This window comes from Sceloporus occidentalis, unplaced genomic scaffold (genome assembly GCF_023333645.1).
Source record: "Sceloporus occidentalis isolate IW3139 unplaced genomic scaffold, rSceOcc1.0.p SCAF_8, whole genome shotgun sequence".
Lineage (NCBI taxonomy): Eukaryota > Metazoa > Chordata > Lepidosauria > Squamata > Phrynosomatidae > Sceloporus > Sceloporus occidentalis.
This window is the reverse complement of record NW_028316988.1, coordinates 30,134,927-30,147,338: the sequence shown is the minus strand read 5'-3', so window position 1 is coordinate 30,147,338 and position 12,412 is coordinate 30,134,927. Positions and strand designations below refer to the sequence as shown.

Sequence of the window (12,412 nt, the reverse complement as noted above, 5' to 3'; positions counted from 1 at the left end):
GAAGGAACTCCTGACAGTAAGGGCTGTTTGACAATGGAACACACTCCCTTGAAGTGTAGTCAAATCTCCCTCCTTGGAGGTCTTTAAACAGAGGCTGGATGGCCATCTGTTGGGGGTGCTTCGATTATGTATTCCTGTATGTTAAGAGATAGGACTGGATGGCCCTCCAGGACTCTTCCAGCTCTATGCTTCTATGATGGGTGCATTGAGTGTATAGTTGAGAAGGACACCCAGGGGAACCCAATTGTCATCTGCCTGGTCAGATGCAGCCCCAGGGCATGCAGTTACCCCTTCCTCAATCATAAAAGGCACACACAATGCACACTGAATACCATGCCTTCTTCCCTAGTGGCAGGAAGATGTTTGTGGCTCTGGCTCATTGTGAATTTACATAACCAAGAGCAAAGGTCCCAGAATCATACACACACCCACTGCAAGTCCTACAGAGATGTTTACTGCCTCTTCTTCCAGTGCTGCCAGCTGCCTCCTTTCCTGCAGGACAGCCCATTGCCTTCAGCAGTTGCCCAGGGCATCTGCTGCATCTGCCCACCTTCCTGTTTCTCCTGGGCACCAGTTGAATTAGCAGTTCAAAGCAGAAGTTTAATTACAGGGCCAGGGCCTGTTCATTTTGCATGTGTCTTCCAGGAATGCACCGCAGGCCAAATGCTCAGGTTTGTGGGAGGAACAGCTTACTTAGCTGCCATTGCCTCGCCTTCTTTTTCTTTTCTCTTTTTTCCTCTGCCTCTCACTCCCCTTCCACTCCCAACAATAAGAATGAAGCAAGGGAGGAAGATGTGGGCCATAGGCCAGATGTAGCCCCCCTCCAAATGGAATTATGCACTAAAATACCACGTTTTGGAGGTATTTGGAACCATTTAAGGAAGAGGCGGGCAAATGATAATCCTTAATGACGACCTTCAAAATCCTTTCGGCCACCTTGAGTCTTTCATCCTTGCAACAATCTAATGTTGATGCTGGTCTGTTTTTGGACACATTTTTTTTTTATAATCTTTATTGAATTATTTACAACATAAAAAGGGCAGTACCAAAACATTTCCAAATTCTTATTCCAATATTTCTTACCCCTCCCCTCCCCCACCCCACCCCCTCACTTTCTATTTCACTTACTGCTTATTTATTAGCTATAAAATCTCTATTTCTCAAAGATCTATCATCCTTACTTCCTTATCTCATCGTCTTTCATTCTATTTTGCTTAAATCCTAAGTTTATACAATAATTAACTCTTTATCTGTAATACTACACAACAACGGTATCACGTATCTAACGTAATTTCCCTTCACGCCTTATTACCTTATTTAACCTTTCCCTTTTGAAACAATTCTCTTATTCTCGACCAAGTTAAATTATCTTCTCGTATTTCATCTTTTAATTTCAAAGTTATGGTATCCATTTCTATGATTTCTAAACACTTTCCTAACCAATCCTCCACTTTTGGCACTTCCTTATTTCTCCAGACTTTGGCAATTGTTATTCTGGCAGCGGTGATTAAATATAATAGTGGTTTCAATTTTGATCTTAAATCCTTGTTTTCTACTATGTTTAAAAGACTATGTTTTTGGACACATTTTAAAGTGATTGTTGCAACCTATGAAGCTCGAAGCAGTTCAGAGGTAGGTTTATTTGGAGGACTGTATGTCTCCTGCACGGACCGACCTGCGTTTTGAGATCTGGGAAGGCCCTTTTCTGTGTTTCCCATCACCCTCACAGCTACATCTAGTAGGAACACAGGAGATGGAGCCTTCTTGGTGGCTGCCCCAGACTTCGGAATTGCCTTCCCAGAGAGGCTAGATTGGCACCTCATTCTGCAGACAGGTTTTCCTTTGAGGACTGATTGTTTTAGGTGGTATGGTCCTTGTATTATGTGCTCAATTTCCTATTTATTATTTTTGCTGTGTTTTTATAGTATATGTTTTTAACCGAAACCTGTTAGAATTTCATCTTTTAACTTCTGCATATACTCAACTCTAAGTCGACCATAAATCGAGAGCAACTTTTGGGGCCAAAATTATGGATTTTGATAAGACCCATGCATAAGTTGAGGGTAAAATTTAGGGGCATATAGCAAAGGATTAGAGGATGAAGCAAAGGAAAACAATGACAAAGAATGTACAAAATTCCAGCAGGCATAACTCTTTGTTCTCACTGTTAAAGCTGGATGGATGAGAGAGAAGAGGAGGTTGTTGCTTCCAGGACAGGTTATACTCTTGACTTTCACAAGGCGATGGTTCCTTCTTTTAAATAAGAGTTAAGATACAATACTTACATTGACCTAGTTGACTTAGGTTTTTGGGGTCAATTTTTTGACCTAAATTTCTAGACTTATACATGAGTATATACAGTATTGTTTTTGCTGTTGTTACTGTGATAGTTGGTGGTCCCTGTCCTCGTTCTCATCTCCTCTAGGAAAAGGAACCATACCACTTAGTGAGTTTATGGAAGGGCCAAATTGGAAGAGGGAAAGCAGTTGAATCCAGGGTTTCAAAACACTGTTGTGCTGGATCACAAACTCTAAGCTCTGGTTCACCTTTTAGGTAACCAAAAATGTTCTGGTGTGCACATTTTGAGCTTGAGGAATGTATTACTGTAACAGGCTGTAGGTTTTGCATTTTCTTTGGGGAATCAGAGAATCCAGATCCAAGTGAGTTATGAAAGTCACTTTGGGCCAGTCCGCCATACCTTTTCTTTTTCTTTTACCCACTTTGCCCTCCTCCCCAAATATCACCACACAATTCAGGAGCTTCAGCAGCTGAAGAGCCAGAAAGGGTCCCGCTGGGAAGCCGATGAGGAGTGCGAGGAAACCCGTCAGAAGGTGCAGGTAAGGAAGGAGGTGAAATGTGGGAAAGCTTGTTGTGATCAGAGTGGGTCTCTCAGGGGGATTTATCCCTCTAAGCAGAAGAATCATCTTGGAGTGGGGTGGGGGCAAGAAAAATATTAATTGTAATTTATTTCCCACTGAAATACTTTTGATGTGTCTCATATGCCTGTTGGGTCCTTGTTGTTTGGTCTTTCCTGGGAAGCATCTGGCTTGGCTTGCTTGTTTGTTTGAGCTACTCAAAGCTGAATGTCAATATGTGGAGCTGCCTTCTGGCAGGTCAGATCCATCCAACCCAGAAAGGGGCAAAGTTTGGCCGGTGGGCCTCATGAAGACTGGTGTGTTCTCCCAGGATTCCTCCTTCTCAATTCCACAAACACACATGCATGTGTATACACACACACACATACAATTGCCTATCCTTGATCTAGCCTAGAATATCCATTGGACCTTATCTCACTATCAAAATCCCATTCAGGAACAGGAGTTAAACTAGATTTAATTTTTTTTTTAAAACGCAAATGCAGGAAGTTTATCACATGACATTGGTGCAAACGTGACATAATGCAAAAATAAACCAAAGGTAAAATGGAGAAAAACAGCAGCTTTTTACTTTCAGAACTTTCTTTGCAATCCCTTCCGACTCTAAGATTGCATGACACCCTTCTCCCCTCAGGAGCTGGAGAGACGGAACACAGACCTGGAGCACCGCTTGAACGCAGCCAAACAGTCACTCTCCGAGACACTGTCTGAGAGGGAGAAGATGTACCAGGAGGTGGCCAAAGTGGCAGAGATCATGGACATGAAGATCTTTGAGCTGAGTGAGCTGCGGCAGGACTTGGCCAAGCTAGTGGAGAGCAACTGAGCCTGGGGACCCGGAAGCGGCGGCAAAAGTGGCTGAACGGTCACTTCTGGCCCACCTTAAAACTTGGCTGGGTGAAGAGATGTCTGGTAGGCCTCCAGTTGTGGTCTCCACTTTTTGTCCTCCACAGACACTAGGGGGGATGTCACCTTCTGACTTTGTTCCTTGGCCTTTGTTTCCTTTCTGGTGCTTCCATTTCTACAGAGATGAAGATGTGCCGTCTTCTTTGTTTTTCTAGGAAGTATGAGAGTGTTTGGAGTTCTGTTTTTTCCCCCCTCCCTCCAGTTCAATAGGTTTTTGATAGAAAACTGCCCCCTTGTCCCTTCTTACTGGAAACCAGCAGTAGCTGTATCAAAGATCTCCTCTTTTCCCCCCTGCAATCCCCCTTTTGATGTGTCTTTTTAACAAGATTACTTTTTATAGATTTACTGGAGATTTCCAAACAGCCGTAAGCAGGCAGAGGGAGTCTTGGATCGCTTTTCAGGGAGAGAATGGAGCTCTCCCTTTTTCCGTTAACCCTCCCTGCCCCCCTTCCATTGTGTATTGTTTTCGGATGCAAGGGATGACTTTGTCTTAGCGGGTTAGGCAGATGGGAGTATGGTATTCAGTCCTGGAAAAGCAGGCGAGGGGAAGGAGGGAAGCGTGCGGAGGGGGGTATTAATGTCATAGAAAAAAGGCTGTCTCCAGAGGGGTTAGAACTGAGCCAGCTGCCAATTTGTCAACTTGCCAGCTTGCAATTAATTAGCACTAAATGGCAGAACATAACCCTCTCCTGGTTTGATAAGGAAAGACAACTCATTCAGTGGCAAGGAATGCACCTAAAAAGCCAAAGCGGTGGAATGGCAAAAATAGAGAGATGGGAGGGCAAGTCCCAGCATGCTTGGCTGTGCTTGAGGATGGGGAAAGTGTGGTCCTCTTGGACTTTAGTACCCATCACCCCCCACTGGCTATGCTGGTGGGAGTTGTAGTCCAACATCTGGACACATTCTCCTCCACTCTTACTATAATAATAATAATAATAATAATAATAATAATAATAATAATAATTTATAGCCCGCCCAATCACAAGGAATCCAGGCGGGTTACAACAGTAATATAGTTGGAAGCATCACCCCATTGGAAAGGACATGAGCAGTTGAGCTTTTTTCATGACTACCCAAAGCATTGTATTCCTGTCTGACAGCATGAAACTGCCCTTTGTAATATTTGGGAGCAGGGGTCAAGAGCAATGCATTTTGTGGGGAAAGAATGTCTTTCTCCTACTTACCTCAGCTGACAGGTACACAAATCCCATGGACTTGGGACCTACAAAACTGGCCGGTCCTGACATTGGCAGATGACCATGCAGTGCAAAGTTTTTGTTGGTACAACTTCTCTCACTCTGATTTGATGCAGAAATGTTTGGCTGCAGTAGAAGCTGTTTGTACAGACACAGCCTTTTGTTTCAGGTCTCTTTTGGATTCTGAATCTAGTGCAAAACATGGTATCCAGGCCAAACCCAGGCATTCTGCTGTGTGACGCAGAGAATGAGATGGCTCCGGATCCCACCCCATATAAGCAAGCAAGCTTGTGAACCTTCCTTCAGCAGTGGCAATGGAGCAACATTCTCCACAATGTCCACAATCAAATTTAGAGTGTGCAGGACACACACACATTTCTCTCCTCCATCAGAGGAGACTCAAGAAAAGGGCTTGGCTAGGTTGCCAGAAGGGTTGTGGCACTTGCGGTCCAAAATGGACCAAAATTTCCAAGCTCTGCTCAGAAGATGGTTGCTGCCCCAGAGCCTGTAGGTTAGTCCCTCCCTAGCATTCTAAATCAGAATCTCATCTTTTGGAGATTATAGTCCTTGTGACTTTGAGGATCACCATTAGAACATAACCAGAGAGCTGCTGTTTGCATTTCAAGGTCCATCTAGCCCTGCAAACTGTTTCCACCCATGGCCAGTCAAAATGCCTCCAACCAGGATGTACTGTTTTTGTCTTCTTGCATCTAATCATGAGCCACTCTGCCTCTGAGCATGAGGGCTCTCTTCCACATCACGTCCGATGCGCAGCCATGGGCCTCTTTCCCACGGATTTGGTGGGGGGTTTTTTGAGCCTGTGGGGAAAAAAAACAAGACATCACGGAGCTAGTGGCTGTTGTCACATCAGTTTTGTAAGCTGGTGAGGTGTTGCGTGAAGAAATGAGACGGAACGAGAGTTGGGCAGCGCCTGGTAAAATCTCCCAAGAGATTGCCACGCGAGCGAGGGAGGCGGGTATGTTGTTCAGAAGCATGTCATGTTACTCAGAAAGTCCAAGGCTGGGATTACGGTGCTCCTTGTCCCACAAACCCTCCCCATCCCTAAACTAGGTCTAGGCAGTCAGAATGTTCCAAATATCCGAATGTATACAGATTTGAACCTGTGGATTGTGTTTAGGCATCCTGATGAATGTTGGGGGGGAAGGTGTTGTTGTTTTTTTAAAGACAGTATATACATTAGCGGAACCAAAAATCTCAAGTTTTCTTTTTGCATTGCCTCCTCGCTTTCGTCAGAAGTGGAGCACTGAGATCAAGAGCAGTCTGGGTGTTTTAAGCATCTGGAGCAACGCCACACACAGCTCTCCGGGGAAGGTCTTCTCTTGTGTCTCCCATCCCATTAATCACCCCCCAAATGCCTTCAACAGCACAAAGAAACCTTCACCAAGGAAGGGGGGGAAACCCATTTCTAACACCATTTCAGCTTTGGCGTCAGAGCTGTAAAGGTAATAGCAAGGATGGCTTCTGCATCTGCCTTACAAATTGAGCCCTTTTCAGAAACCCCCACCAGAAAAACTTAATTCACAGAGGGCCTGCATCGCCAGCAGAGCATGAAGTGGGCTTTCTTTCCAGCTTCTGTGGGGCTTTCTTGGCACTAGGAGGGCATGCAGCTGCTGACTGCAGCAAGGAGGATTGGGAAGCGGGGAGGAATCTGCTGAGGAAATGAATCCTTCAATTATTGATGAAGCAACCCAGCAGGCAGAGAACAGCCGCAGACGATCCACAGATCACAGTCACCCCGGGAGGGCAAGGCAGGAGGCAGAAAGGCAACCCCGCTAAGGTTTGGCTACATAGATTTTCAGGGGGACCAACTAGTCATAGAACCATAGAGTTGGGAGAGACCCCAAAGGTCATCCAGTCCAACCCCATTCTGCCATGCAGGAACTCACAATCAAAGCATCCCTGACAGATGACCATCCAGCCTCTGCTTAAAGACCTCCAAAGAAGGAGACCCCACCACTCTCCAAGGGAGAAGGGAAGGAGATTTCCAAGGGAGAAGGGAAGGAGACAGTCTTCCGCTGTCTAACAGCTCTTACTATCAGGAGGTTCCTCCTAACGTTGAGGTGGAATCTCTTTTCCTGTAGCTTGCATCCATTGTTCCAGTCCAATTCTCTGGAGCAGCAGAAAACAAGCTTGCTCCATCCTCAATATGACATCCCTTCAAATATTTAAACAAGGCTATCATATCGCCTCTTAACCGTCTCTTCTCCAGGTTGAACATACCCAGCTCCCTAAGTTGCTCTTCCTAACATTTAAGTGGAATCTCTTTTCCTGTAGCTTGACTCCAGTGGAACCACCAAGTTATGCAGAATTTGCTCAAAGAGCACCAGTTGCTAGATACAAGGGTGAGTCTTTCACAGCTTGCTAGTTGCCTTCCTGGGTCCATCTGAGGTGAAGGGTGCCGGGGATGCTTCTTTGGGAGAAGCTTTTGTTTCCATCCAGCAGGGCCTCTCTGACATCTTTACGCATTTTGAGGCATGAACACGCAGTTGCCTGAATGGAAACCTGCCCCAAGATGTGTGGATTCGTGCTGAAAAGCAGAGTGTAGATTTTACGAGCAGAAGATTTTGCTGCCTCTACAGACTTGCCAATGTAAACAAAGGGAAAATAGGTTATTTCCTTTCAAAAGCTTTTCTGCTGACCTTCTGCTGAAGCACCCCCAGGATATGCTTTAGAACAGGATGGTTCCCTTGAGCTCCCAGGGCTGACAGCTGGAAATAGACATACTTTACTTTAAAATAAAAATCTAAGTCCATGCCCATCATTACTTCCAGTGGCAGCGAATTCCACAGTCAGACCCTCAAGGCTGCATTTGAAATTTCTGAGAGTTTTTTGGGGGCGGCAAACAGGGGCGAAGGCCAGAAAGAGCAAAAAAATTCCAAGCATCTTTTAGCTTAAAACGCCGGAGCATTAGGACTTTGCAGTGGAGTTACAATTTCAATCTTTTAGAATTGGAGAGAGGGATCCCACTTGTGAGCTGCTTCCATAAGTTAGTGTCACAAGAAAGAGGGCCTGGCCATTAGGGGAACCCCAGCAGTCCAGACTGGGACCATGGGAAGGGCATGGGGTTCCCCATCTTTGCCTTGAGTGGGCAAAGCACTGTGTGAGAAATCTCCTTCCCTTCTCCTTCCTCTCTATCTTTCTCTGGCTTGGCAAATGCACATCAGCTGATGCCAAAGCAGGCGGCCAGAGTCACCTCTCCCTCCCTCCCTCCCTCCTCTGCTGTTCATTAAGATCCATCTGGGCCATCTTTGCCCAGAGTAAGCAATGGCCTGGCATCGCCAGGCATCTGTCCTCCCAAGGGAGACACTGAGCTTCGTGGCTGGAGCAGGCGACAATCTGTCTTCTTCTTGCCAAAGCAAAATTAAAAAGGGGGGGGGACTTCTCCCCAAGGAGTGTTAGGAGGATGGGTCTTTGCTGGGGAACTGAGGAGAGGAAAGCTGGCCAGCAAATGCAGTATCTGCACAAGCAGCACTTCCAGTTCCAAGGAAGGTCAGCCTCGGTTTCTCTGTGGCAGAGGCTGCAGGCAGGCTGAGGCGGGCATTCCCTGTGCCCTGGCCAGGTGGGGGGAACCCTGCATCCATAGCATTTGATGCCTGGAAGACTTGATGCCAAAGCTCCCTGCAGCTGATGTAGCAGGGCATGTTGAACAAAAGCCCAAGATCTTCAACCGGGTCCTGGGTCCCAGTCCTTTGGACAGGGAACAAACACCCCTGACCTTGTAGTGTGAATGTTTGGTGTGTGTGTGTGTGTGTGTGGAAGAAAAAGGCCTTCAAATAGTCCACTCTTTTCCAGTAAAAAAAACACCAGAGGGTTGGACCAGTTCTAGCCCTCATGATGAAAAAGACGCGCTGTCCAGATTTCAGTGTCCAGAGGAAGACTGGCACCAACTCTCAAGCAGTTAGAGGAACAGGTGTCTCCCTCCTCCACCCTTCTCTTGCAAAAGTATTTCAGCATGGCAAGGATTTGGGGCAAGGAGTGGTGCTATCAAATTCCACTTTGGTTAGATCTCCCCTGGAAGAATCCAGTCCTCGGCTCCACAGCTCAAGGAAGATGTGGACAAGCTGGAACGGCGACCAAAATTATCAAAGGTGTGGATGCCAAACTTGGGAGATTGGTTATGTTTGCCTTGAAGAAGAGAAGATGGAGAGATGACTTACACATCTGAAAGGATGTCTTGTAGAAGAGGGAACCAGCTTGTTTTCTGCTGCAACTGAGACAGGAAGCAATGAATTCAAATGACAAAAAAGATCCCACGTAAACACTAGGAAGAACATGAAGAAGATCTCCTGGACTTGGAGAGACCTTCAGTCTGACTCAGGACGGCACTTAGAATCAAGAAAACAGAGCTGGAACGGAGCCGCAGAAACATCTCAGTGCAACGTCTGATGGATCCTTTGCCATCCCGCTTTCTCTGCTGTTTTAAAAATATCCTGATTTCTCCTTCTTCCCACTTCCAAGCATTGTCCTCAGCTTATTTCAGTTGCTGCAAAGACATTTGCACTCAGTACACTCAGCACGAAGAAGAGGGGGCAGAATCCAGCTCTTACAGGCCAAAGCAAACTGCTGCAGCCTCTCCTAACATGTCTTTTCTCATGAATAGCTTTTACCGTCTTGACTGCGCACTGCTATTGCTTGGCCATGTGTGTCCTGGTTTGAATCTGAAATGTTGGCTAGTATGAAAGACCCTGTGACAAACAAACCCTTTCCCCATGAACACTCTTTCTCTTCCCCTCATTCTTTCCTACTCTCTGATAATTCAGACTTCTAATGGAATCAGCAATAAGTAGCCTGCATTAGTAACTCTACGCAACTTTGCAAATTAATTGCTATTTCTATTTCACCTGGCTTTCTTGGCACAGGAAAGAGCACAGCCATCGATGTGACAGGTCATTGGAAAGCTTTCTTCAGTCACCTGCCTCCGTGTCTATATATTATCTAGCCTGAGGACTAGCAACATATTCTTCATACAAAGAAAAATGTATGTTGGGGGAAATGAATCCTGCAGCCTATATAAGATGCATTTCCAGAGGACTACAGTGCATGTACACAACAGTACCTTGCTAAGATATCCGCTATGTGCATGGTTGGCATGCTTTCCTTTTGCAATTTGGAATAATGAAAAGTGACAGAGAAGAGGCCAGAGGAGGAGGGAAGCATGCTGGGTCTCGTCGTGTCCTCACAAACTGCAGCGAAGACCAGGGATGTGGTATTAAAAATAAATGAAAACCAAACTCCTAGCCCTCATGATGAGAAAGACTGCCCAGATTTCAGCCTCTAAAGGAAAAATGGAACAAACTCACAAAAGAGTTGGAAGGATGGGCCTTACTGTCAGGAGGTTCCTCCTAATGTTGAGCTGGAATCTCTTTTCCTGGAGCTTGCATCCATTGCTCCATTGGGTCTATTTCTCTGGAGCAGCAGAAAACAAGCTTGCTCCCTCCTCAAAATTACATCCCTTCAAGTATTTAAACAGGGCTCTCATATCACCTCTTAACCTTCTCTTCTCCAGACTAAACATCCCCAGCTCCTTAAGTCGTTCCTCATAGGACATGGTTTCCAGACCCTTCACCATTTTAGTCTCCCTCCTTTGGACACATGGCTCCAGTTTCTCAATGTCCTTTTTGAATTGTGGTGCCCAGGACTGGACACAATATTCCAGGTGGATCCTGACCAGAGCAGAATACAGTGGCACTATTACTTCTCTTGATCTAGACACTATACTTTTATTAATGTAGCCTAGAATCGCATTGGCCTTTTTAGCTGCCACATCACACTGTTGACTGATGTTCAACTTGTGGTCTACTTGGACTCCTAGATCCCTTTCACACATATAAGTCTCTCCTTCAGCCAGGTCTCCCCCATCCTATATCTGTGCCTTTCATTTTTCCATGCTTTCTAATGTTCAATCCCTTTCTGCTGGCGCGTTGCTACAGTAGCTTTTTTCCTTTTCCTTTTTTCCCCTGGCTCTGCTTTGGCAGATTTTGGCCTCTGCAGCGGTGAGAATGTAGCTGGCACATGCAGCTTGCTGGGGAAGGGGTGTGGCGGCGCACATCATTTGAGATGCTACCCTGGGAAACGGTGTCCATGGCAACCAAACCAGGGAACCCCTCCAAAAGCCTCAGCTGAAGGAAGCAGAGAGAGAGAGAAAGAGATGCCAAAGCAGCCAGCATGCGCAGCACGTGGGGGGGGGGGGGGGGAGAGCCCTTGGAGATGGCAGGAGCCAAGAACAGAACCAGCCAGAACCCACAGCGCCTCACTTTGTCTGCAAAGGTTCATTTCCCCCTCCAAAAAAATGGGGTATAACTCTATAGTTAGCCATACATCCTTTAACGGAGCTTCATATAGAATATTCATACGTGTAACATACTACTTGTGTGCTTTCAAGTCCTTTCTTTATAGCAACCCCAAAGCAAAGCTATTGCAGGGTTTTCTTGGCCAGATTTGTTCAAAAGAGATTTGCCATTGCTTTCCTCTGAAGTTGAGAAAATAAGACCTGCTTAAGGTCACTCAGTCGATTTCCATGGTCCAGTGAGGACTCGAACCCAGCTATCCTAGTGTCCTAGGCCAGCATTCACATCTCAGTTCCACACTGGATCAATATGGGATATTACTTGCTGTCAAGTTTGCTTCAACTCATGGCAATCCTATGAATGAGAGTAAATGGGGAGCAGTGATTTGAGTACAACAACTTTGGAGAAGAGGGTTTAAATCCACACTTGGCCACAGAAACCCACTAGGTCCCCTTGGGCATGGCACACTCAGCCTCAGAGGAAGGCAAAGGTGGAGAAATCTTGCCAAGAAAACCCCATAAGAGGGTTGCCTTTGGGTTGTTCGAAGTTGGAAACGACGCACTCTAAGAGCCCCTGCCATCAACAGCTCAGTTCAGGTCTTGCAAACTCAGGGCACTAGCTTGGCTTCCTTGATGGGAGTCAATTCAACTGTATTGTGGTCACCAACTTTTCCTTTCTGCGTACAGTCAGCCCTCCGTATCCGTGGATTTAAACATCCACAGCTTGCAAATATTTTAAAAACAAAAAGCAAACCTTGATTTCGCCATTTTATATATACAGGACACTATTTTAATACGCCATTGTATTTAATGGGTCTAGAACATCTATAGGGCCCTAAAACCAAACCCCAGCAGATACCAAGGGCACACTGTATTATCATCTTTCCCAACAAGTCATGCCTTCTCATGTTACCTCCAAAGTACAACAGCCTGTCTAGTCATTTTGGCTTCTAGGAAGAGTCAAGGCTTCATTTGCTTTAGGACCCATTTATTCGTCTTTTTGGCGGGTTGTGCTATCTGTAGACCTCTCCTCCAGCACATTTCAAATGGGTTGATGCTCTTCCTATCCACTTTGTTCACTGTCCAGCTTTCACAACTATGCATAGAAACTGGAAAGACTGCAGCATGGA

The 12,412-nt window shown here is 45.8% G+C and overlaps 1 protein-coding gene across 7 annotated transcripts in view; it reads left to right on the top strand.

The window, feature by feature from the left end:
* Positions 1-6,182, top strand: part of LOC149308495 (homer protein homolog 3-like) — a 62,786-nt gene extending 56,604 nt beyond the window's left edge. For all 7 annotated transcript variants that reach the window (XM_089535846.1, XM_089535847.1, XM_089535845.1 and 4 more), the window contains 2 exons: positions 2,757-2,837; positions 3,511-6,182. In XM_089535846.1, coding sequence (XP_089391972.1) covers positions 2,757-2,837; positions 3,511-3,699 — 270 coding nt within the window. In that variant the 3' untranslated portion in view covers positions 3,700-6,182. The remainder of the gene's footprint in view (positions 1-2,756; positions 2,838-3,510) is intronic.
* The last annotated feature ends 6,230 nt before the right edge of the window (positions 6,183-12,412 follow it).